At 37.0% G+C, this 22866-nt stretch overlaps 8 protein-coding genes across 12 annotated transcripts in view; all 8 read right to left on the bottom strand.

The window, feature by feature from the left end:
* LOC140773139 (UPF0235 protein At5g63440) overlaps nt 1-22866 on the bottom strand; it is a 63998-nt gene that overhangs the window by 7706 nt on the left and 33426 nt on the right. The window lies entirely within an intron of this gene.
* LOC140773870 (uncharacterized protein At4g15970-like) lies at nt 368-2122 on the bottom strand. 2 transcript variants are annotated; one of them, XM_073116645.1, is made up of 3 exons: nt 1696-2122; nt 1233-1583; nt 368-1026 (listed from the first exon to the last, which is right to left on the bottom strand). In XM_073116645.1, exons 1-3 carry the CDS (start codon nt 1903-1905, stop codon nt 529-531), a joined length of 1059 nt encoding a protein of 352 aa, XP_072972746.1. In that variant the 5' UTR covers nt 1906-2122; the 3' UTR covers nt 368-528. The 2 variants fall into 2 exon arrangements, with proteins under 2 accessions (XP_072972746.1, XP_072972745.1); XM_073116644.1 differs by having other exon boundaries at nt 1233-1586.
* Nucleotides 3568-5201, bottom strand: LOC140774437 (uncharacterized protein At4g15970-like). Of its 3 annotated transcripts, none has more exons than XM_073117441.1 (4): nt 5173-5201; nt 4828-5088; nt 4360-4713; nt 3568-4216 (listed from the first exon to the last, which is right to left on the bottom strand). In XM_073117441.1, exons 1-4 carry the CDS (start codon nt 5194-5196, stop codon nt 3719-3721), a joined length of 1137 nt encoding a protein of 378 aa, XP_072973542.1. In that variant the 5' UTR covers nt 5197-5201; the 3' UTR covers nt 3568-3718. The 3 variants fall into 3 exon arrangements, with proteins under 3 accessions (XP_072973542.1, XP_072973541.1, XP_072973543.1); XM_073117440.1 differs by having other exon boundaries at nt 4360-4716; XM_073117442.1 differs by having other exon boundaries at nt 4360-4716; nt 4828-5085; nt 5173-5197.
* LOC140774270 (uncharacterized protein At4g15970-like) lies at nt 9029-11028 on the bottom strand. The gene is made up of 4 exons (XM_073117193.1): nt 10595-11028; nt 10197-10490; nt 9741-10100; nt 9029-9645 (listed from the first exon to the last, which is right to left on the bottom strand). The coding sequence occupies exons 1-4, from the start codon at nt 10805-10807 to the stop codon at nt 9157-9159; spliced, it is 1356 nt and encodes a 451-aa protein (XP_072973294.1). The 5' UTR covers nt 10808-11028; the 3' UTR covers nt 9029-9156.
* On the bottom strand, nt 12539-14065 carry LOC140774461 (uncharacterized protein At4g15970-like). 2 transcript variants are annotated; one of them, XM_073117469.1, is made up of 3 exons: nt 13881-14065; nt 13266-13628; nt 12539-13169 (listed from the first exon to the last, which is right to left on the bottom strand). In XM_073117469.1, the coding sequence occupies exons 1-3, from the start codon at nt 14046-14048 to the stop codon at nt 12717-12719; spliced, it is 984 nt and encodes a 327-aa protein (XP_072973570.1). In that variant the 5' UTR covers nt 14049-14065; the 3' UTR covers nt 12539-12716. The 2 variants fall into 2 exon arrangements, with proteins under 2 accessions (XP_072973570.1, XP_072973568.1); XM_073117467.1 differs by having other exon boundaries at nt 13848-14065.
* LOC140774413 (uncharacterized protein At4g15970-like) lies at nt 14689-16442 on the bottom strand. Its single transcript, XM_073117406.1, has 3 exons — nt 16218-16442; nt 15563-15925; nt 14689-15418 (listed from the first exon to the last, which is right to left on the bottom strand). Exons 1-3 carry the CDS (start codon nt 16383-16385, stop codon nt 14933-14935), a joined length of 1017 nt encoding a protein of 338 aa, XP_072973507.1. The 5' UTR covers nt 16386-16442; the 3' UTR covers nt 14689-14932.
* On the bottom strand, nt 17047-18941 carry LOC140774578 (uncharacterized protein At4g15970-like). The gene is made up of 3 exons (XM_073117618.1): nt 18480-18941; nt 18014-18376; nt 17047-17756 (listed from the first exon to the last, which is right to left on the bottom strand). The coding sequence occupies exons 1-3, from the start codon at nt 18666-18668 to the stop codon at nt 17271-17273; spliced, it is 1038 nt and encodes a 345-aa protein (XP_072973719.1). The 5' UTR covers nt 18669-18941; the 3' UTR covers nt 17047-17270.
* On the bottom strand, nt 19078-21562 carry LOC140774577 (uncharacterized protein At4g15970-like). The gene is made up of 3 exons (XM_073117617.1): nt 21274-21562; nt 20131-20496; nt 19078-19784 (listed from the first exon to the last, which is right to left on the bottom strand). Exons 1-3 carry the CDS (start codon nt 21517-21519, stop codon nt 19299-19301), a joined length of 1098 nt encoding a protein of 365 aa, XP_072973718.1. The 5' UTR covers nt 21520-21562; the 3' UTR covers nt 19078-19298.

Consider the following 22866-nt stretch of genomic DNA (forward strand, 5'->3'; position numbering starts at 1 on the left):
AAATTGTCTTATTATTCTTTTCTCTTCGAATCGCACACGTTTCTGGCTTCAAATTAGACCAATACACGTTGCAATTATTGGATAGACTCCGCAAGACATCGAAACTAGTGTGTATGGTTGTGACCAAACGCAGAGAATTTGCATCGAAATTCTCAGGATATTGAAGTGCTACCGCAGATTGCGCCTAATGGATCTTGACTGCTGCTGATCGTTAAAATTTCAAATAATATCTTATAATTTAAATGGTTTTGTGTTTAAAGACAAATTTTTGTCTTTGATTATGTTTCTACAGTCCTATTATTTTAATAAAGACAGATGTTAATCATAATATCACTACACTTTACTTTTGAAAATGAAAATCTCTCTCTCCTTACAAATAAATATCATTGCAAAGTATTAGTGTACCATCTTACCAAGAAAATAAAAAGAAATACTAATGATAATAAAGAATCCTCCCTTTTGTTCTAGCATATTAGAACAGCAAATTTATCTTTCTCTCTATCTCTCTGTTCACCTTCTTTAAACAGATCATGAACGTTTCTCATGAACACATTTACCAGGAAGTCTCCAAGAAATTTGACCACTTTTCTTCTCCTCATCTGATGATGCTGTATACTTCTTCCAATCATCAAGAAGACTTCTGAGGTCAGAAAGCTTATTTCTAATACCAACACAACAGTTTGCATGCAGCGTGACAATCTTGTTCAGATCCTTACTCAGGTTGCAGAATCCCCCGCAAAGAGCTGTGTCTATGAACTGGATTTTTACTTGATACTTTGCAGAAAATTCGTGTTTGATCTGGTTGAACACCCATTGCTCATGAGCACCGGTCCAGTTTTTCCTTGCAAGGAACCAGTTCTCATAGAAATCAACAGTCCTTCTGCATGACTTCACATAGAGGAATCCTCCATTTGGAAAATTGCCCAAGTCATCTGGATTTCCATAGTAGGCATCACTGGAGATAGTTATGTGAGCGTAAATCGACATGTGTCGAAAGGGATTCCGAAACCATAGAATATCCACATCCTGTCATACAATTGAAGAATATGAGCAATAAAAAATTGTGACAAATTTTTGTTCTTCTTGGGTAGTTGCATCTTGTTCACTTAATATTTAGGCATGTACTTAAGAAGATGATAATACTTAGTAGCTATATGAATACTAGCTATAATGCACATAGTTACATATTTGATTAACTTGAGGAAGAAGATCAAAGAAGAAGAAGAACATACCGTGAAGAGGAAGTTGTATCCCAACTCTAGAATCTTTTTCTGGAACCTGTTCCTGCTCCACATCAAGTCAAGGTAATCTTTGCTCATGAAGAACTTTTCAGAGGTGAAGTTTCCCTCCATCTTCAGGTAGTAGCAGTGAGGATGCAGAGACTTGCATCTCTCAAATGCCTTCGGATCCACAGCCACAATGATCAGATGCTTCAGGAGATACTCAATCTGTTCACCAGTACGGAAGCTCTCTAAGAAGAGATCAAGTAGAGAGTTTGGCGATGCCCAGGCATCATTAATCCAGGTCATGATCACTGTATCATTGTCCATTGCTGCTGCTCTTAACAACTTGGCCAACTCTTCCTGCTAGAAGTAATTGAAAAAGAAAACATTTTTTTAATGAAAAACCTATCAAGAAATATAATTAATGCGACGAATTAAAGAGTAATAGATTGACGTAAATATATATATATACCTCATCAGTAGAAGCTGGCTTGGTTTGGTTAACCGATACTGCATCAATAGAAGCAACCATATCATGAGTGCCATTGGCGCCCCAAGCTGATATCTCTAGTATTCTTTCCCCCGGACTCGCCGAAAGGTAGAACAACATCAAGACGGTGGCCGCCGCCGCGCCGAGGAGGAAGGAGATTAATGGCTGAAAGTTGTTCATCTTGCTGTTCATCTTTCTTGATTCAGAGGCCTCAACTTGTAAAGTAGAAGTGGAGAGGGAGATATATATAGACAGAGAGATAGCTGTTGCTATTCAAACTTATTAGTACTCCTTGTCATTTACCATCACATTTAACTTCAGATTTCAGAAGTGGAAACCAAGTCGTGGAAACTGCCAAGTTCCTTCCAGTGTACATCGATGCATGACCATGTGAGCTTGTAGTTAGATGTCAAAATAGACGCCCTGTTTTCAGGAAAAGGGATGTCTATGTATATATATATAGATATAGTGCTGGATGAGGCAAACGACGCAATCACCTAGGGGCCCACCAAAAAATAACTGCTGATTATTTTAGTTCTGATCAGGCCCTAAAATATCTCCAGAGGCAAGTATTAGGGGCTGAAATAATTTGGTAATCTTCTTAGTTCTGAGGCATATGTCTATTAGACAAACAGTAGCATAAGTGTATAACATAAATATATTATGTATATAGTTCATCGCACAGCGTGAATGCACTAATAAAAAAATAGTGGAAGAGATGAAGGAACTACGGAGTACTAAAAAGATGAAACTATGAGATACAACGAGATGGGATTAACCAATGGCTGGTGTCTATTATTATATTCGTTTATTATTATGCTTGCAATGTACCTAACCAAACTAGTCCATGATTGGCTCTTGTTTGGTGGATCCCACACGACACTGGCCTCTGGGCACCAGACGTGGCCAACAATACATGCGCCATGAAAAAGCTCACCAGTAGTTCTTGTGCTAATATATTTAAAAAGGGAGATGCATGCATTTGATCATGCAATTTAGTGGTCTTTAATTTGAGCTCTCTTTTTTATTTCCTTATAGTAAGAGGTCATATTAATTCTACTACTAAACAATTTGCCCACCGACATTACCAGCAACGTGTTCTGTTCAAAGGCCGCCGAGTTTGATCTTGAATCCTCTGGTGGGCAAGAAAAGAATTGGTCCAAAAAATATTGTCCATGATAATTAAAAATTAGAGAAGAACATTCCAGGGTAGCACATTGGAGGAGATTATTGCAGCCCGTTGATTCTTTACATACGGATAGGAGACGTGACATTGAATATACACCACCCATATTACCATATATATATATATATATTATATAACTCAATATGAACCAGTGACCTAATTTATAATTTAACAGTCGGGTCTATGAGTTTAATTCCTCTCGTAAACTTTGAGATTATACATATTTTTTTGGTAAAAAGATTAGTTTAGTTATCTAATATTGGGGAGAATTTTACTAATATATAGTATTGTAAGTGAAAATTAGAAACGAGAAAATTAAATACCCAAGTTGCTTTTGGGACCTGACATCAGATGATGAATACTGTGTCTATGTACAACAGTGCGAGTTTTGGAGTGTTCTTCTCCTTTTTCCGATTCTCTTTTGGTACTTTGTTGATGTGGCCGCATCCAACCCGTATCTATCAATGGTGGGTGAATCTATGGATAGATTAATCTTACCAATGATTGTGCTACTTTCCATCAAATTATTGGATAACATAGTTGCAAACTACTTTGTTTCGCTTTTCCTTTTACTTGACGTATATTTGCTTATATATAAGTATCAAGTCAGAAACTGAATTATATAAATGATCAAACTATATTTCAGTCATCGCTAATTAACAATTAACTAATAGTTACGGTTCTGTCTATGCCGGAGAGTAAATTAAAATCGAGCAGAATAATATATGAACAAAGTGTAATTCACTCTAAGTGTTTCTCTTTTAGATGACATTCTTTCTTTACCGCTTGTAAATCACTGTAACAAGATCAATCAATCAATCAATCCTTTTTCTCATGAACACATCTGCCAGGGAGTCTCCAAGAAAGCTGACCCTTTGCCTTGTCCTCCGCTGATAGCCGCGTGTAATTCTTCCAATCATCGAGAAGATTTCGAAGGTCAAAGAGCTTTATCCCAAGGCCAACGCAGCAGTTTGCATGCATTATGACAATCCTATTCATATCCTTGCTCAGGTTGCAGAATCCACCCCAAATGGCTGTGTCTACGAACTGTATTTTAACTTGGTGCTTAGCTGAGTACTCTACTTTGATCTCGTTGAACACCCATTGCTCGTGTGCGCCCACCCAGTCTTTCCTAGCAATGTACCAGTCCTTGTAGAACTCTATAGTCTTGCTGCAGGACTTCACATAGAGGAATCCTCCATTGGGAAAATTCTTCAAGTCATCAGGGTTTCCATAGTAGGCATCACTGGAGAATGTCATGTGTGCGAAAGCCGAGATGTGTCGAAAAGGATTTCGAAACCAAAGAATATCTACATCCTGTCATGAGATTGATCATATTTATGTCAATGCTAGAAGAAGAAGAAGAATTATAGACATACATCTATATATAGAGAAGAATTTAGTTAGTTAGTTGCTATAAGCTATAAACTTTTTTCTTCGTGAGAGTAAGAAGAACATACAGTGAAGAGGAAGTTGTATCCCAACTCTAGAACCTTTTGCTGGAATCTATTCCTCTTCCACATCATGTCAACATAGTCATCAGTCATGAAGAACTTCTCACTAGTGAAGTCATTTCCTCCCATGTTGATGTAGTAACAGTGAGGATGCAGAGACTTGCATCTCTCAAATGCCTTTGGATCCACAGATACAATGATGAGATGCTTCAGGAGATGCTCTATTTGTTCACCAACATGGAAGCTCTCAAAGAAGAGGTCAAGGAGTGAGTTTGGTGCAGCCCAGGCTTCATTGATCCATGTCAATATCACTGTGTCATTGTCCATTGCGGCTGCTCTTAGTAACTCTCTTAAATCTTTCTGCTAGAAAGACAACAACAACAACAGAAAGAAGAAGATCAAAATATACATATATATCCTCAATGCATGCAAATTCCATACACTTGATGATGAAAACATATACTAATTACAAACCTCATCATTGTTATAAGCTGGTTTGGTTTCTTTATAGGGAGCCATCTTTGTACTATTAACCAATGATTCGTTAGAAGACTTATGAATGCCAATTCCCCAAGACGATATCTCTTGTGATCTTCCACCGGCCGGGTTCGCAGGCCGGAGAAATAGAATGAGGGCGGTGGCCGCCGCGGCGCCGAGGAGGAAGGAGACTAGGGTTGGAAGGTTGTTCATGTTGCTCATCACCTTCTGATTCAAAGGCCTTTCTAGGCCTTTCTGCTGGAGAGAAACATAATTAGAGTAGTATCATTGATTCAAACATTAACTGCAAAAACGGAAAATAGTTAAGGATATAGAGACTACCAAGTTGCCACCAATGTGGCCCATTTGAAACTCTAGTTGGATCTCCAATTACAAGTACTATTGGAGCCATGTTATATAGCTCAAAAAAAGATCAAGGAAGAGGAGTGGAATACAGGGGGAAACAATGGGCGTCAGATCTCACAGTAATTATTGGTCAACTGTCTCATATAATAGTTATTATTGTGCTAATGATATTGTAAAACGAAAATTTCCTTCTTTTACCAAGAATTTCTTAGTTTCTTAACAATCAAATGCTGGCATAAATAATTCGCCATCAACAGCTCATTAATATTGAGAGAATTAATGAGCTTGACTGGGATTCATTTCGATATATGTGAATAAATAATTTAATCACAAATATCGACTACTTGGTTGTCGGCAAGATAAAAAATTAATTATAACAGCTGTTACATGGAAGATGCTATCATATATGTAGTTGTAGGGAAGACTATTACTCCCTATTGAAAAATGAAGGTGTGCTCACGAGGTTGGCAAGGTCTATAGTCTACTCGTGGTGATGAACATGTCCCCTTTCCTCTTGGTAATCCTCGTTGCACCCTTTTAAATATTGTAATTGTTAGTTTAAATCATTGACCTCGTTCAAAATTAGCTTCGTAATTGAACTGTAAGAAATATTTATGAAATTCCTAATTGATGGATTTTAAAGTTAATAAATATATCTAAATAGCCCAAATATCTTTTTTTTTTTCTCAAACTAATCTTTTTAAATATTTTATTTTTCTAGAGAAATTTGTATGTAACACCGTCTATTTCACATATTAATAGTTTACACTTGCACTTTAGTCAAATATTTGGAGAAAACACGTTAACACTCACGTTTGGGCAGAGGGAAATATTTCGTCCACTGCAAATGTACCATTATTTTTTTAAATATAAAAACTATTTATATCTTCTTATTTGAGCACAATGAGATTCAATTTTTTCTCCTCCAACCTCAAATCTCAAAGCAAAATGTGGTAATTTGGATCCCATTACAAAGTTAAAATGTAATCTTCTCCTCTTTCTCTTATGTTCTTTAACTTGGGTAAATTTTTTGAGTTGGTAAGTAGGATATTTTGGATTCAGTAATATACTTAGTGTAGTTAAGTTGACTTATGAGTTTGGTTAAATTCAATTAACGTATTTAACATCCAAATATTTACTGCATAAGTTTGATAAAACAAAGGGCTTGATTTGCTAATATTAAAAATATATGGTATAAATTACTAATAGGTTAAAAAAAATAGTGTATTAAATACAAATTTTGTTTTATTTTTTTAATCTTAATTTAATGTTTTCCATCATTCAAGATCTCATATGTTATATGTCAACCCTCGGAATAGTTTGGTTAAAGTCAAGTCACAGAAAATTCTTCTATGTCCAAGTGGGATTAAAATTCTAACCACTAGTAGTAATCTCAATTTTATTTCTTAACAGTAGTGAGCTAGATTTATATATATATATAATGCAATGATTTCTAATTATGGCATTTCATCAATGTGATTAGGGCTATCAAAATAATTGCGCTCATCTTGCTATGACTCAATTAAGCTTAATTTGTATAATAGATTTGAAATTAATTTTGAGCCGAGCTTGATTATAAGCCGACTCAATCAAGCTCGGTTGATAAAACTTAAAAAGTATAATACTATATAATATATAATACATATGACTAATATAAACCTTTAGATTAAGATCTAAAGACTCATAATATTACTATATTAATGCTTATATCTTCACCATTGACTTACACCTTATATATGGGAGGTGGACGAATTTCGTCAAAATTTCTTATTAATGACTCATTTAAATTTAAACTTAAAATTAGCTCAAGTAAGTATTATTTTAATTTATACTTAAATTTATAATTAGATTTGAAATTAATTTCAATTCAAGTTTGATAGAAGCTCAGCTCGTTAGTCGTTACACCCTTAAATGTGAGGACAATCAACCAAGACATATTTCAATATCGAAGATAATAACTTATTAGTATTTACTATTGTCATATGACATTATTCCCTAACAAAGAGTTGGTACGATTTTGTCTCTGCGAATAAATTCTGTAAAAATCTTGGAGGCATCTTAATTTACACATGGAGTGTGTTTTCTTTTCATTGGGTTTCGTGTCGTGATCCGGATCATTTGATGAGGTGTGACTGGTTGATCAAACGCTAAAATCATTCTAATGCAGAACGTGATTTCAATGTAAATTAATGTGATATTTGTCTACTTTCCCTTGCGTCGGCCCGGCGAGGTATTTTTCGCTTGCCTCCCCTAGCATAGGCAAGAGGAGGGGAGAACCCTAGTTTCTATCTTTCCTCTCCTAGCATAGGCATCTTTCCCTCTCAACATGCCGCTGGTACTCCCAATTGCTCATCATTATGGTCACTGTCGCTACTTCCCACAATCGCTCTTCATTGCCGCATGAAATCCCCTCGATGTTGCCGTCATCGTCTCCTTCTTTGTCGTTGCTCTACTTCAAGCTCTTCTCCTCACCCTTCCTAGATCTAAGTTTGTTGCACTTGCCCCTTAAAGCTCCCCTTGACTGATCTAGCCATACCGCCCTTCCACCTCCTTCCCTCTCAGAGGACGCAGATCAGCCGTTGCATCTCTCCCACTTTTTCTTTCCCCTTCTTCGCTTAATCTATTGCAACAGTAGTTGATTCACCGCTACTAATCTCTCTCGCTCATTGCTACCCATCTACCTATTGCTGTCGCCATGCCGGGTAGGTGAGGCTACTCTAGACAGGGAAAGGGTTTGGGACCCATTCATAGTAGCAGTATTTTAATTTTGTATTATGCTCTGGGTTTAATGCTCTTTTTTAAATTGCTAATATCTATCGTAGGCCAAGTGTGAGATTTGTATCAAAAACTGTTGTTCTATTATTTCTCTTCTTTGTGTATCAGATTATATTGATATAACTCTTGAAAGGTAATAGCTGTATTAATGTAACTCTTAAAATTTAATAAATTAACTTGACTATGGAATTCCCCTCACAAAAAGAAAAAAAAAAATCTCTAGGATTCCACCATTCGTTGTATTTGTACGTTGAAACACATCAATCTAACTGATTGGATAAATATCAATTACTTTGAGAAAAAGGAAAGATAGAGACAAAGAATCAAACCAACAACATTGATGTATATCTAATAGTCGGACTTGAATCGGGTCAACTTCTAGTCTAGGGCTACTACGTAAACTAGCTTCCAAAAGAACCCAAGCAACAGGTGAGATTTGTTCTTTCGGAAAATTCCATTTACCACTCTATATTTACAAATGCTCATTCATTACTTAATTTCTTTTTTAGTATTTATATTTTTGAATCCTATATTTTGGACTTTATTCTTATATAATGCTCCAAGTTATATAACCAGAAGACATCGGCAGAAGAGTATATCTATTAAATAGTACTTTTTTTTATAAAATTAAGCTTGATTCTAACAAAATACTCTATATTTGTATAGCATGAGTTGTATTTTAGAATAAAATCTAAAAATATGAGGCTCAAACATAAATACGAAAAATGACCTTGGCATTTGAAGCATAATATTTTCTTCACCTCAAGAAGTAAGGTTTTATATGTTTCTATTATTTACCATTCTTTTAGTAAAGCCAATCCAATCTGTGTGCTAAGCTAACCTTGAGGAATCTGTGGGTGGATTCTTCCCTTGCTCTTTCAATAGATTTATTATGTAGGGATGCAGCGGGTATCCAATTAGGCATTTTTGTCCTCTTTTCCAAACTAATGTAGTTGTCTTTCAGCGTTCCTATTATACTCTTGAGTATATCAACCATTAGATTTCTCTTCACCGTAAAAACATAAGATAGAGAAGAAGAGTAGGAAAGAATATATATATATATATATAACTATCATTCAAAATTTACAATAAGTTTGCATCGATCTTTAGGTATATGTCTGTTATTTCTCTTTCCTTATTCCGATAGCTAACTCATTTCTAATCCAAACAATGCAAATAAATCATTCAATGGATACATATGCCACCTGGAACTCTCCACGTAAATCCTCCTTTCTCTCTCTCCGCCACTGGCAACGCTGTGTAGTTCTTCCATTCATCCAGAATCATATGCAGATCATGAAGCTTAGCGTGAAGGCCGACGCAGCAATTCGAATGCATCGTTCTGATCTCGTTCAAGTCCTTCCCGTAGTTGCAAAATCCACCCAAGTATTTAGTGTCCACGAACTGCATCTTAACTGGAATCTTAGCTACGAGCTCGTGCTTAATTTTGTTGAAAACGTTCTGCTCGTTCATTGTTGGATATTGCTTTCTTGCTTTGTTCCAGTACTTGAGCACCTTGATGTCCTTCTTGTTTGACTTCATGTAGAGGAATCCGGTGTTGGGATAATTCCGGACATCCTCGGCGTTCCCCAAGAACACGTCGCAGGATAACATGAAGTCTGTCGAGGGCTCTATGATCTGAAAGGGATTGCGAAACCACATGACATCCAGGTCCTACAGTCAATCAAGATATCGAATATCATTTTAGTCAGATCCAACAACCCTCTATCGCACGGATTCGTTTACTTGTTGTTTTAATCTATTCTTACCGTGAAGAGGAAGTTGTACCCAAGCTGTAGAATAGATTGCTGAAGCTTGACCTTAGTCCACACCAGTTCAAGGAAGTCTTTGCTTCCAAACGTCTTCTCAGAAGTTAAGTTGACACCTTCAACCCTGAGCATGTAGCAGTGAGGATGAACCAACTTGCACTGTGCGAACGCCTTTGGGTCCATCGCGACGATGATTACATGCTGGAGAAGATGCGCGGTCCCTTCGCCGATGCGAAAGCTCTCAAAGAAGGCGTCGAGGAGCGAGTTAGGCGCCGCCCACGCCTCGTTCACCTCGGTGAGGATGACCGTCTTGTCATCCATGGCGGCTCTTCTCAGTAACCAACGAAGGTCCTGAATTGCCTTTAATTTGGCAACATACACCAACTATCTATAAGATAAATGAAATATATATGTATATATAAGAGAAGAAGGAGCGAAAAAATTAAGTGTATTGACCTCACTGATGATAGGAGCTCTCTCCTTTGTTACTTTAACATCTTGATCAGGAGTACTCGAAACAATCTTCTGCTTTATGTTAACTTGTTGGTCAGCAAGAGTACTAGAACCAATCTTCTGTGTTATGTTCACTTGTTGAGCAGGAGTACTAGAAATAATCTTCTGCGTTATGTTCACTTGTTGAGCAGGAGTACTAGAAACAATCTGCTGTGTTATGTTCACTTGTTGAGCAGGAGAACTAGAAACAATCTTCTGTGTTATGTTCACTTGTTGAGCAGGAGTACTGGAAACAATCTGGAAATGCACTAATTGCCAAGTTAAATTAAATTAAATGAAATGAAATACTTTTAGCACCAAAAGTAGTAGAAATGGAGTTAAATCTAAAGAAGATCAAGTACCTCCTCATTGGGAGGATATTCCACTTTATGGGTCGTATTAACATGCTGAGAAGGAGTAGAAACAGCGACGTCTATTCCGTTGCTCCAGGCTGATATCTCTGAAGATACTCTTCGCGGCCGCGCGGAGATGTAGAAGAGTAGGATGACGGTGGCGGTGGCGGCCCAGAGAAGAACGGAGAACTTAGGCTGAATGTTCTTCAGGTCGGTCGTCATCGTCGAAAACCTAACCGTGTTGTTGAATTGGACGCATCAAGAGGAAGAAGAAGAGGAAGAGGCAGAGGCAGAGGCAGAGGAGGGAGAGGAGTTATAGTAGTGATCACTTAGCTTTGTGAACAGAGAGAAGAAGAGGACGAGGGGAGGAATAATAGTAATCTTTAGCAAATGCAGCAGAACTCTGGAGTAGTTGGTCCCTACCATGTGTTGCTAACTATTGGTATTCCTTGGTCCTCTCTCCCAGGAAAGAACATTACATATTTTTTCCACCATTTTATTATTTGAAGACACGTATACGTTTATTTGGAGATCTCCAGAACAACTTTAGGCATCCCGAGATGGCTTGTCGCGTTCTGGGAATTTGGAAGGACGTAGATGGCACGTCATATCGTCAATGGCACACTCGGGAGACTGTCGGACATTTTGATGATCCTCAATTAATGAAGAGAAGGGGATTTTGCAAATAACTACCTATATTGCCAATATATATATATATATATAGATGTTGAACTTACGTATCCCATTCAATGCAAACCAACCTCTAGGTCGCATGAATCATGATTCATAGTAACTTTATCATGGTTTTGTAATTTATTAGAATATTAACAAAAAATATATGCAGAAACCTTCTGCAGGCCAATCTTTTTTTCCTGTTTGACCATACTTTCTAGCTTCTTCCTCACCAGTTTGTAGTCCTTTGTCATGGCTGGCATTCGATGACCCACATTATTATAAGCTGGCTGTTTCCATAATAGTGTATCGATCACTTTGAATTAAGAGAACCAATTAATCTTCACCCGGAGGGTAAAGAGGGGCTCTGGATCTACCAATTACTAAGGGAAATTTTGAAACAACACCCTACATGTATAAGATGACCATTAACTGATATTAACTTGTTGATATCTCTTGTTTAAAAATAGTTAATTAAGTTAATCCAAAGTGTTATATAAAAGCTATTGAAAACAAAAGAGAGAGAGAGAGATGTAAGAGTTTGACAACAACAACCAAAAAAAAAGGCAAAGGACTCAGGTTGTGTTGCATTGCAGCAGAGCAGGAGGAGAGAGTGCGAAACAGAAAATATAAATGAAAAGAGAGCAAGCGTCGGTGTTGGAAAAATCCATGGCCTTGGTATCATGGCAAGTACGGAATAATGAAGTCTTTTGATGAGTTGCAAGCTTTCTTTAAGCTTGCATGCATCAATTATTTGGGCAATGGCATCGATCTGCTAGTGGGTAGTTTGGCAAGAATACCATCATCCGACAAAAGTTATGGAGTATTTATACTCTATATTACACGCCATCAGACATATGAAAGGGAATCATAAAGAAAAGAAGGACGAATGACAGTTCACTTCGTTTGGCTTACTTCGAATTTAAAACGTTTAATAATACCACCACAACCCTATTAACAGTTAAACTAATAATTGTAACTTGGTGTGTGGACCGTAGAGGGGTTAAGCTCTTGATGAAACACGAACATTAATGTCCATTGGTTGATGAGTAAAGTTGAATATCTTTCTATTAAAAATATAAGTACAAATTATTTATTCAACAAGTTACGCGAATTATAAATAAGTTATTATTATATTATTGGGTCATAATCAAATTATTGTATTATAAATGAGTTGGGGAGGTGTTTGATATTTGCTCCGATGCAAAAATTCTCGAGTAATATGTCAACAATACTCAGTTACATATTCTTTGTGTACTTGTAAAACTCATTAGTGTCATCATTTGAGCAGATTATGGGCTCATCCAGGATTAAAATACAAGTTTGACTTGCTCTTACATAGTGATCAAGGCATCGTTTACAGAGAAACTTCAAATAAGATTACACTTTTCTGTTTACTCAATCTACTTAAAACAAAATTACTCATGAACAGAGCTTATGACCAGGAATTGAATACATTTCAGGATCCCGGAAAATTACTCGCAGACGAAGCAATAAATCTTTTCCATTCCTCAAGAACAATCCTTAGGTAGTGAAGCTTAGCTTCCAGGCCGATGATGCAAGTGCCATGGAAGGTGCATATCTTGTTGAAGTCCTTCTTAGGCTGGCAAAATCCACCCCAATAAGCTGTGTCTACAAATTGAATCCTTAAGTTGAACATACCAACAAGCTCATGCTTGATGTAGTCAAACACAAGCTGCTCATTGATAGGAGGAAATCTTTCCCTCGCTCGATGCCAGTACTTGAGCATCTCAGCATTCTTCTTAGTAGATTTTATATAGACTAGCCCTGTATTTGGAGCATTGTTCTTCCAGTCTTCAGGGTCCCCAGTGAAATTATCACTAGCTAATGTTAGATCAGCATAGACACTGATGTACCGCAACGGATTGCGAAACCACATGATATCCACATCCTGAAAGAAATTTAAGGGTGATTGATCATCATTTTGATCCAAGAATATAAAGTTAAGTCTCTTTAAAGGCCAGGGATCTGTGATGATGATACATACTGTGAAGAGAAAGTTGTATCCAGACTCTATGATAAGTCTCTGAAGCTTGACCTTTGTCCACACCAATTCAATGTAGTCCTTGGACATGAACACCTTCTCAGAATTCAAGCTGACACCAGGTATCTTGAGCAAGTAGCAGTGAGGATGCAAGGACTTGCATCGATCGAATGCTTTTACGTCCATCGCAACGATGATTAAGTGATTTAGAAGGTGCTGGATATCTTTACCGACGCGAAAACTCTCGAGGAAGGCGTCGAGGAGGGATCCCGGTGCCGCAAACGCTTCGTTGACCTCTGTCAGGATGACAGTGTTGTCATCCATGGCCACTCTTCTCACCAATGACAGAAAGTCCTGAAACTCCCCCTGTTTGATGCATGCCAAGAGTACAAGCTTCTTTCAGTAATTGATCTTGTTGTGTTAAAATTATGAAGACTAAAATTCAAAACGACAAGAGCCAAACATGGATTTATAATTAGACTGTAATGATAAATTCTGAACAAATGGAATCTTAAAAAAAAGAACATGATGCAAATTTTTCTCTTTTTTTGTTCAAAAAAAAAAAAAAAAATGGTGCAACATAACCTCAATGGTAGGAGATGCCATTGTGATATTAACCTCCTTGGCGCGAATCTTCCTTGTTTCATTAACCTTTTGATGAATAGTGATCGTGTGGATTTCATTACCCAAAGTCAATATCTCTGAAGATCTTCCACCTGGGTTTGTGGACAGATAGAAGAGTATCATAAAGATGGCTATGGTTACCCAGAGAAGAAGAGGGAACATGGGTCTAAGTTTACACATGTCACTCGCCATCTTGATGACATTGAGAGAGGCAAAAGGAGATGATCTTATTATAACAAGGAGTAATAAAAACTTTGCTTAAAAAATTTAACATATATTAGTTCACGCCAACTAAGCCCAATGTATCTTATAACAAGGACTGCAATACCTTTTAATTTCCTTTTTTTTTTCATTGAATCTGTCTGTAGTAATTGGAAGTTGAAGAGTAGAAGAAAGCAAATTAAACTATTTTAATCTTGGCCTCTTTCTAGAAGTCATTCAACCGACCAGTTTATTGGTTTGCGCCCCTAGTATTAAATGTTTGGGTGGAGATGCACTCTTCCACTATTATTATTATTTTGACTAATACTCTTCCACCATTGAAACCTGATGAATCCTTCATTGACCTTGGTATCAGGCAGCAGACGATTTGCAGCCTGCATTGCAGGAATTTTCTGCAGTTGGGCACTTCGCAATCTATGATTCATCAAACCAGCTGATTTCGTTTAAAATTCTACTCTTTAACTGTTAGATAATATGGCAGCCCTGCCAACTTTAAAGATTCCAACTTGGATTATTGTTTTTTCTTTGGTAACTTTCTCTTTGTTCTAGCATGATTAGGACATTATGAAAACAAAGTCTATACTTGTAAAATTAATCTATATTCTCTCATTAGGTTTCTTTTCAACATAATATGAGTGATCATCACACAAAATACAAATAAACATATAAAAAACCAAGAACATAACTTGGTAGAAAACACTGTATGCTCTCACATATTACATCAAGAAGATCAAGTGAAAAGAATAAGTTTCTACATATACCACTTCAGCTAGTTGCTTCATAACCCAAACAAATTTCATAAGATATTATATATGTATATATTCTCAATGAATACATTTGCCTGGAACTCTCCATGAGAATTTTCCATTTCTCTTCTGTTCCAGAGGGAGAGCAGTGAAATTTCTCCAGTCATTTAGAAGATTTCTCAGATCATGGATCTTGTTTCCAAGGCCAACGCAGCAACTCGCGTGCATTGTGCAGATCTTGTTCAGGTCCTTGCCGTAGTTACAGAATGCACCAGAATAAGCTGTGTCAAGATACTGAATTTTTACTTGAAACCGATCGACGAGTTCCTTCTTGATTTCATTAAAGATGTTCTGCTCATGTGTAGCAGGATATCTCTCCCTAGCTTCATGCCAGAACTTGAGCGCCTCAATAGTCTTTTCAGAGGACTTGACATATATAAATCCCGTATTCGGAAAATTGAAGAGGTAGTCAGGATCACCAAGAAACATATCACTTGATGTTGTTATATCTGCATAGACACTGATGTGGCGAAAGGGATTGCGGAACCACACAATATCAACATCCTGCACAAGATTAAAACATCCATGAATTATTTCTAGCTTCATAGATGTTTAGATTAAATGTTTCTCTTTTCAGCATAGTGATATCATGTAGGATTTTTCAGAGTATCATACAAAAAGTAAATCTATGGTCAGAGATTTACGTACCGTGAAAAGAAAGTTGTATCCAAGTTCGAGGACGCGCCGCTGAAGTTTGAGCTTTGTCCAAACCAATTCAATGTAGTCCTTGCTCATATACACCTTCTCAGAAGTAAAGTCAACACCTTCTACCTTAAGGAAATAGCAGTTAGGATGAACAGACTTGCATCTCTCATATGCCTTTGGATCCACACACATGATAATCATATGGTTCAATAGATGCTCAATGTTTTCGCCAATATGAAAACTCTCGAGAAAGACATCGAGGAGAGAATTCGGCGCAGCCCATGCTTGGTTTATAGAGGTCAGAATGACTGTGTTGTCTTCGTTAGCTGCTCTTCTTAGCAACGGGGCCAAGTCTTCAAATGTTGTCTGCGTAACAAGTGAAATTTGAATAGCTAAATACTTCTAGGTTGAGATGGAACCTAAGTATTTGAAGCTATAGTGACAGTATTTTTTTTTTAAATATATCCATTTATGCTCTGAATTTAGAGGAGTTTGAACTTGAGTAAATAACTTTTTCAGCAAACTTGCAAGCATACAAATAAATCTAAGAATACTTCACCACGAATACAGAGAAATCTGAGTATAACCAAAATAAAGAAAACTCGATCTGAAGGTTTAAAAAAAAAAAGCGTAAAGACATTCAAATAGTATACAAGACCTTATTACTAGGAATGGTAGTTATCTGAGTTGCATTGCTCCATGCCAATATATCCAATGATCTCCTACTTGTGTCTGCAGATACGTAAAACAGTATGCAAACCGTTGCTACAGCTGCACCAAGAAGAAAAGACATCATAGGATGAAGGTTGTTCATTTTGCTACTCATCTTCCTCCCCTCTCTGCTAAGCTTGTAGAGTGCCGGAGTAAGCAACTCTCATACAGATCTAATTATATATTCAGATACTTAACAAGGACACATGGCTTCCAAGCCCCCCACTTACTCCTGTTTATCATAGTAAAGTCATAAGGTCAATTATTGTTAACTATTGGGAGCATTAACGATCAACAGTTCCAATGGATTATAATACAATTAGAAGAAGGGAGATCTGATCATGAATCTCCTCATGTGTAATAATATTTTGATGGTTTCTGAACATGATGCTGCTACCTTCAAACGATTGCAAATTCTTTATATTTTAATGCATTCGTTTACACTGGTATTTTTTATTGGTTGTCATTATGTGTTAATTGGCAGTGGACCACTTCAAAGTTATGAGATCGAAACTAATAGCTGTCCATATTACCTCGTGCTTGTGTAGTTGGGTCAGTCTTAGGAATTGGTGGAATCCTATTTTTAAATTTGGTATAAGACTAGCAATAATAGGGCTCCTGTTTTAACTATTTAGTGGATGGGAAGGATGGAGTAAAGGTGCTGTGTGTTAATGAAAGGGAGGAAGAGATGGTGATGTAGGGAAGAGTGGTTCTGATGTCAATTGACACAGTGAAGTTAGTTTTCACATCCACAGATTTGCAAACAAATACCAGAATGAAAAACTTTTCTGATCTGCTGATTCAGGAAATTTATCGGATTGAAGGCGTACAAAATAATTGAACACTCGAGTTTTTGTTCCACAGGGATTCATATGAGATTGGTGTTACTCAAAAAGTGTGAAAGAATTCATATTCATATGGGCTTGAAGCCAAAAATTTAAATTGATCAGGCCTACTTCATGACATAATTCAAACTTTAACATAGTATCATGCTATCATTTCAGTGAATACATATGCCTGGAACTGTCCATGTAAATCCTCCTTTCTCCCTCTCCTCCACAGGTAATGCGGTATACTTCCTCCAGTCATCAAGAACACTCCGCAGATCATGAAGCTTAGCTCCAACACCGACGCAACAAGCTGCGTGCATCGTGCAAATCTTGTTTAAATCTCTGGCAGGATCACAAAAGCCACCAAAAACAGCACTGTCCACAAACTGCATTCTCACTTGTAGCTGCGATGCGATTTCACGCTTAATCTCGTTAAAAACACGTTGTTCATTGAGAGTTGGAAATTTCTTCCTTGCTTGATTCCAGTACTTGAGTGCTTCAATGTTCTTTCTATTAGACTTCATGTATATGAATCCCGTGTTTGGAAAATTCCAGAGATCTTCAGGATTACCGAAGAATTTATCACAAGATAACACAATGTCAGAGTTGGCATTGATGTGTTGAAAGGGACTGCGAAACCACACAACATCCACGTCCTGCGTTCAAGGTTGATCATTTTAATCTGAGAAGAAAACAGAGACTAAAATCTATCTAGCAGAAGCAAGATTGAGGTGAACCTGCTTTGTGAGTTGATAATTTATTTGTTGTAAGAAAATTCTGTTAAAAAATTGTTCTAAAATGAACAAGAATCATAATATGTCCTGTTCTCAATCATAGTAATTGCAATTAACAGAGGAGTTGCTTAATCTGTGTAACAACATTTTCGTTAAATTTAAGTTTAGGACATGCTCACCGAGTAAAGAAAGTTGTATCCAAGCTCTAGAACAGATTGCTGAAGCCTGACCTTGCTCCAAACCAATTCAAGGAAGTCTTTACTCATGAACAACTTCTCAGAATTTAAATTGATACCTTTCACATTAAGCATGTAACAGTGAGAGTGAAGGGACTTGCATCGATCGAAAGCTTTTGCGTCCATCGCTATAACAATTACATGCTTCAAAAGATGCCCAATCCGTTCACCGATGCGGAAACTCTCGAGAAAGGTGTCGAGGAGCGAATTCGGTGCAGCCCATGCTTCATTGACCTCTGTCAGGATGACTGTTTTGTCATCCATGGCCGCTCTTTCTAGCAAAGGAAGAAGGTCCTGGAATTCTGTCTGTAGATAACAAACAAAAAATTTATCGTGAAAAGTGCATACTAAACATGAACAGAGTTCAGAATTTGTTTTAAAAAATGACGTATAGAACATGTAACACAACCTCAATTACAGGATCCATAATCTTTGTTCTGTTGACATCTTGAACATGACTAGGAATCGTCTGAGCGGGGCTGTTCCAAACAAACATATCAGAGTTTGCAGACAGGTAGAAGAGTATAATTACAGTGGCCGTGGCTGCACAGAGAAGGATGGAGACCATTGGCTGAAAGTTCTTCATCTCTTTCGCCATTTTTGAATACCAAGGTTGTTGTCTGGTTGTCTAGATGGAGAAAGGAGGAGGAGAAGGAGAAGTATTATAGAAAAGTAACCGTTGAATGGAGAGGAAGAGGAAGAGGAAAAGGAGAGGAATTATAATAAAGGAATAGAATATATTTCTTCTTCTTACCAAATGGATATATATATTACTATTACGTGTCGTACCAAATTATAGGGTTTAACGCCCAATCTACTGATCTGTAAGTCCAATGTTTTTTTAAGCTAATCCTGGTTTGTTAGGTCTGCCTTGATCTATATTGAGAAGAGAAGCACATGAATCTAAAGATCAACCGCAGATCATATCACACAATTTTGATTGGTGAAACCATAGCATGGTCAAAAACAAGACGTTTTCCACAAAGTTCTAAAATATAGATGTCACATACCAACAACAAACAAAAAATCCAACATGTCATTATGTTGTGAAGCACACATAGATCAAGTCGTATAGCTGTTTGTATAGTACTAGAATGAGAATATGAAGTATGTAGACTTTAGACAAGTATGAATTGCTGTTGCATCAAATTATTGTCCCTAACTGCTAAAAGGAAAGCTAAGAAGCCTATCTTCCAGCAAAAAGAATGTAAATGTGACGAAAGACTTATTAATGAATACAAATTCCTGGTACTCTCCATTGGTATTTCCCACTTATTCTCTCCTCAGGAGTTCCAGCCTTGTAGGCTTTCCAGTCCTCCAAGACATTTTTCAAGTCATGAAGCTTAGCTCCTAGACCAACACAACAGTTTGCATGGATAGTGGTGACCTTGTTCAGATCCTTGCTTAGTTGACAAAATCCAGTGCAGTAGGCTGTGTCCAAGAACTGTATCCTTACTTGAAATCTAGCGGAGAATTCACCTTTGATTTGATTGAAGATATGCTGCTCGTGCTTCCCCGGAAATCTCTCCCTGGCCAGTTGCCAATTCTTGTAGAATTCTATTGTCTTGTTAGACGACTTGGCATATAAAAATCCTCCATTGGGGAAGTTCCTCATACTATCTTCATCCCCAAAGAAGAAATCACTGGATATTGCAATGTCAGAGGTGATAGCTATGCGTCGCAAGGGATCTCGGAGCCACATAATGTCCACATCCTGCCACAAAAGAGGTAATATTTATCAGAGAACAACAATCTCTAACAATGAAGAACTCATACACCAAATTCTATTTCCATGTGTCGCAAGGGATCTCAGAACCGTGTTGATTCACCATAAAGCTTAAGCAGGTACTGTGACATGCTTTCAAATATTTCAAGAAGTTGGCACTTCTATACCCTAGTAAACGTATTAAAATGCTATTGTTTTTTTCATAGTTGTGCAACTTGTGGATGTAACATAATATCAATCTCCTGATGAAAGAAGTAAATTTTGGGTTTCTTCCCCTTACCGAAAAGAAAAGAAAACAGTACGATTGGAATGTAAACAAGAGGGTGATGCATACCGTGAAAAGGAAGTTGTATCCCATCTCTAGAATACTTTGTTGGAACATATTCCTGCCCCACATCATGTCAAGGTAGTCTTTGGTATTGTATACCTGCTCAGTATTATAGCTGATACCCTCTGTCTTAAGGAAGTAGCAGTGACGATGCACGACTTTGCATCTTTCGAAAGCCTTTGGGTCCATGGCTATGATCAGCAGATGATCTAACAGATGTTCTGTCTGTTCACCAACATGGAAGCTCTCCAGAAAGAGGTCGACCAGGGAATTTGGTTCTGACCATGCTTCATTAATTTCAGTCAAAATGACTGTCTTGTCTTCCGTCGCCACATCTTTTAGCAGCTGGGCTAGTTCTTCCGCTGAACTCTTCTGTTAGTACAAGGAAAGAACTTGGTTCGGTATAATGGAAAAATGAATCTCTTATTCGTTTTCAAACCAACTAGCATCATATGGTGCACAGATTAAGGTTAAACAGCTGTTTGAAGGAACTAAGATTGTTGGTAATGCAGTTTATCTTAGCAGAACTATGAGAAGAGTTGAATTATTTTAGTGAGAAAAACAGCACTTGGAATTGGGTCATGACCGATTCCATGGAAAAGTTTACCAACAAACGTTTTGTTCTTTGAGATGATTTTTGACATCCCAAAGATCCGGAGAAGGAAGGAATATGAAACCAGAGTATGATTTTGGATGGGATTTTTAAAAAACAAAAAACGAAATTGCTACAGTAACTGGCTTAATTATATAAACAATTTTTGGTTGATCTTTGGAACATACACACACAAACACACGTACATATATATATATATATATTGGTTCATTAAATATTGATAGTCACCATGGCCTAATTAAAGGTACGGTCGTAAACTTTCCTCAATTGAGTAATAAATTTCCGATCTTTTTATTTTATTATATATTTCATTCTCCGCGATTTCTACTTAAAAATCTAAACTTTGTTCTACCTAAACCTTCGCTGAGATGCCAATTCCATGGGAAGTTAATCTGAAACTGTTTATTTATTTATTTATTTATTTATTACTCATTTGAAGCATAAATTCTTTCAATCCTTCTATCAGAGCAAAAACCAAGCAACAAATTGTAGCAAAAAGTAATTTCATAAAGAGAGAGAAAGAGAGAGAATGATACCTCTTTAGCTGCAGAAGCCAACCTTGTCTTGTTAACAACTGGAGCAGAATCCACCTTGGTTCCAGTGGTAACCTCTTCAATGAAACCCCTCTGGGTTCCATTACTCCAAGCAGAGATCTCCATCGACCTCCCTCTTGGGTCTGCAGAGAGGTAAAACAGCAAGCAAGCAGTAGCCAGGGCTGCCCCAAGAAGGAAGGAGATCAGAGGTTGCAGGTTGTTCATGTCCCCCATCACCTTGGACACCATGACTTCTGAGCTTGGCGAGTCTTTCTTTTTTGGGAGGAGAGAAGGATCCTGGGGGACTATTTAGGCTTTCTCTTGAAGGGAAACTTTTCATGCCACACCCTCTATTATGTGTTTATTATATTTACACCCCATTTTTCCACCAGTGAGCTACACTAATCAATCATCTTAGCACCTAATATTATTGCTATTTTTAATTAAACTCTTCATTTAGAAAACAATCAACTCATTAATTCACCTGGGAATCTAAAAGCTCAAGTTTGATAGGCAATAATAATTTTTATATTATAAATTCCAACATGAAATAGTATATATTGAGTATCTTATCAGAAACCAACGCATAGTATACAGCGATGGGCCTATCAATCTGGAATGAGAGGTGCAGTGGTAGGTGAGTCTTTGAATTACTTTTCTCAAAGGTTGCCATTGGAAAGGAAAGCTCCACAAGCAAAGAGGAGATTCTCAAACTATTAGCAAGTTGTTCATGGGAACAAGTTTGTGGGCCAGTAAAATTTTCAATTAGCAGATGTTCTTCTTGGTCCTGTGGGTGGATTTGTTAGACTTGTTCTTGATGACTAGGTTGGTTGGCTGGCCGTATTCATCAATCATATATTCGTCCATTTGGTGATAAATTTTGATGAATAATTAACTAACCCTCTCCAATCATAAACAATGTCATGATAGGATCCCTAAAAAATTAAATATATATTTGAGAGCTGCATGATTGAAGTACATTATGAGTCTCTGGTCCCCCTTGCCGACAGGATATGAAAGACTAGGAGTTTTACAATTCGCACCCTTTAGTTTTGTAAATTACGATTTGTTTGTATATTTTAGTATGTGTTATTTGGAGGAGATCTTATTCTAAAGAAAACATAAACCAAAGTTAACGAGAGGTATTAAATAATAAGAATAATAATATTTTAATAATCAAACTGCATCTCTCAAGGTCACATGCTAATTGTTGTTTAAATATCTTAGTTATTCTGATAGAGGGTGTCCTTCAAAAATCTATGTTAATATCTTTTTCCATCAGGTCTGGTATAAATTCTTATAAAAGTAGGACGTGAAATGTTATTTCTGTTCAGAAAATAAATAAATTGCGGTGCATAAATATCAATATCAATATCAATATCAATATCAATGTTGAATTTAGAAAGATAAGACGTACATCAATTTACTTTCTTTCGTAAAAAGGATCATTACGCACCATTAATATGATGGGTAGACTAGTCTTAGTGTGCAAAATTTCGTGGGGTTAATTATAGTTAAATTTATTAAACTATTGGACTCTTTTATTTATTTTTGATGATATTTTTATCTCTTTTAATTATCAAATATCTCTCCTGT

This window comes from Typha angustifolia, chromosome 13 (genome assembly GCF_048772165.1).
Source record: "Typha angustifolia cultivar Huaian chromosome 13, ASM4877216v1, whole genome shotgun sequence".
Lineage (NCBI taxonomy): Eukaryota > Viridiplantae > Streptophyta > Magnoliopsida > Poales > Typhaceae > Typha > Typha angustifolia.

Coding starts and splice junctions, on each gene's coding strand:
- LOC140773870 (XM_073116644.1), bottom strand. CDS start 1,905: ATGAACAGCAAGATGAACAACTTTCAGCCATTAATCTCCTTCCTCCTC. Junction 1,587..1,695: donor AGCCAGCTTCTACTGATGAG/GTATATATATAT, acceptor AATTACTTCTAG/CAGGAAGAGTTGGCCAAGTT. Junction 1,027..1,232: donor GATACAACTTCCTCTTCACG/GTATGTTCTTCT, acceptor ATTGTATGACAG/GATGTGGATATTCTATGGTT.
- LOC140774461 (XM_073117467.1), bottom strand. CDS start 14,048: ATGTTCCCTCTTCTTCTCTGGGTAACCATAGCCATCTTTATGATACTC. Junction 13,629..13,847: donor TGGCATCTCCTACCATTGAG/GTTATGTTGCAC, acceptor TGCATCAAACAG/GGGGAGTTTCAGGACTTTCT. Junction 13,170..13,265: donor GATACAACTTTCTCTTCACA/GTATGTATCATC, acceptor AATTTCTTTCAG/GATGTGGATATCATGTGGTT.
- LOC140774437 (XM_073117440.1), bottom strand. CDS start 5,196: ATGGGCCACATTGGTGGCAACTTG. Junction 4,717..4,827: donor CAGCTTATAACAATGATGAG/GTTTGTAATTAG, acceptor TTGTCTTTCTAG/CAGAAAGATTTAAGAGAGTT. Junction 4,217..4,359: donor GATACAACTTCCTCTTCACT/GTATGTTCTTCT, acceptor ATCTCATGACAG/GATGTAGATATTCTTTGGTT.
- LOC140774578 (XM_073117618.1), bottom strand. CDS start 18,668: ATGGCGAAAGAGATGAAGAACTTTCAGCCAATGGTCTCCATCCTTCTC. Junction 18,377..18,479: donor TTATGGATCCTGTAATTGAG/GTTGTGTTACAT, acceptor TGTTATCTACAG/ACAGAATTCCAGGACCTTCT. Junction 17,757..18,013: donor GATACAACTTTCTTTACTCG/GTGAGCATGTCC, acceptor CCTTGAACGCAG/GACGTGGATGTTGTGTGGTT.
- LOC140774577 (XM_073117617.1), bottom strand. CDS start 21,519: ATGGTGTCCAAGGTGATGGGGGACATGAACAACCTGCAACCTCTGATC. Junction 20,497..21,273: donor TGGCTTCTGCAGCTAAAGAG/GTATCATTCTCT, acceptor TTGTACTAACAG/AAGAGTTCAGCGGAAGAACT. Junction 19,785..20,130: donor GATACAACTTCCTTTTCACG/GTATGCATCACC, acceptor CTTTTGTGGCAG/GATGTGGACATTATGTGGCT.
- LOC140774270 (XM_073117193.1), bottom strand. CDS start 10,807: ATGACGACCGACCTGAAGAACATTCAGCCTAAGTTCTCCGTTCTTCTC. Junction 10,101..10,196: donor GAGCTCCTATCATCAGTGAG/GTCAATACACTT, acceptor GCCAAATTAAAG/GCAATTCAGGACCTTCGTTG. Junction 9,646..9,740: donor GGTACAACTTCCTCTTCACG/GTAAGAATAGAT, acceptor GATTGACTGTAG/GACCTGGATGTCATGTGGTT.
- LOC140774413 (XM_073117406.1), bottom strand. CDS start 16,385: ATGAGTAGCAAAATGAACAACCTTCATCCTATGATGTCTTTTCTTCTT. Junction 15,926..16,217: donor CTACCATTCCTAGTAATAAG/GTCTTGTATACT, acceptor CTTGTTACGCAG/ACAACATTTGAAGACTTGGC. Junction 15,419..15,562: donor GATACAACTTTCTTTTCACG/GTACGTAAATCT, acceptor AATCTTGTGCAG/GATGTTGATATTGTGTGGTT.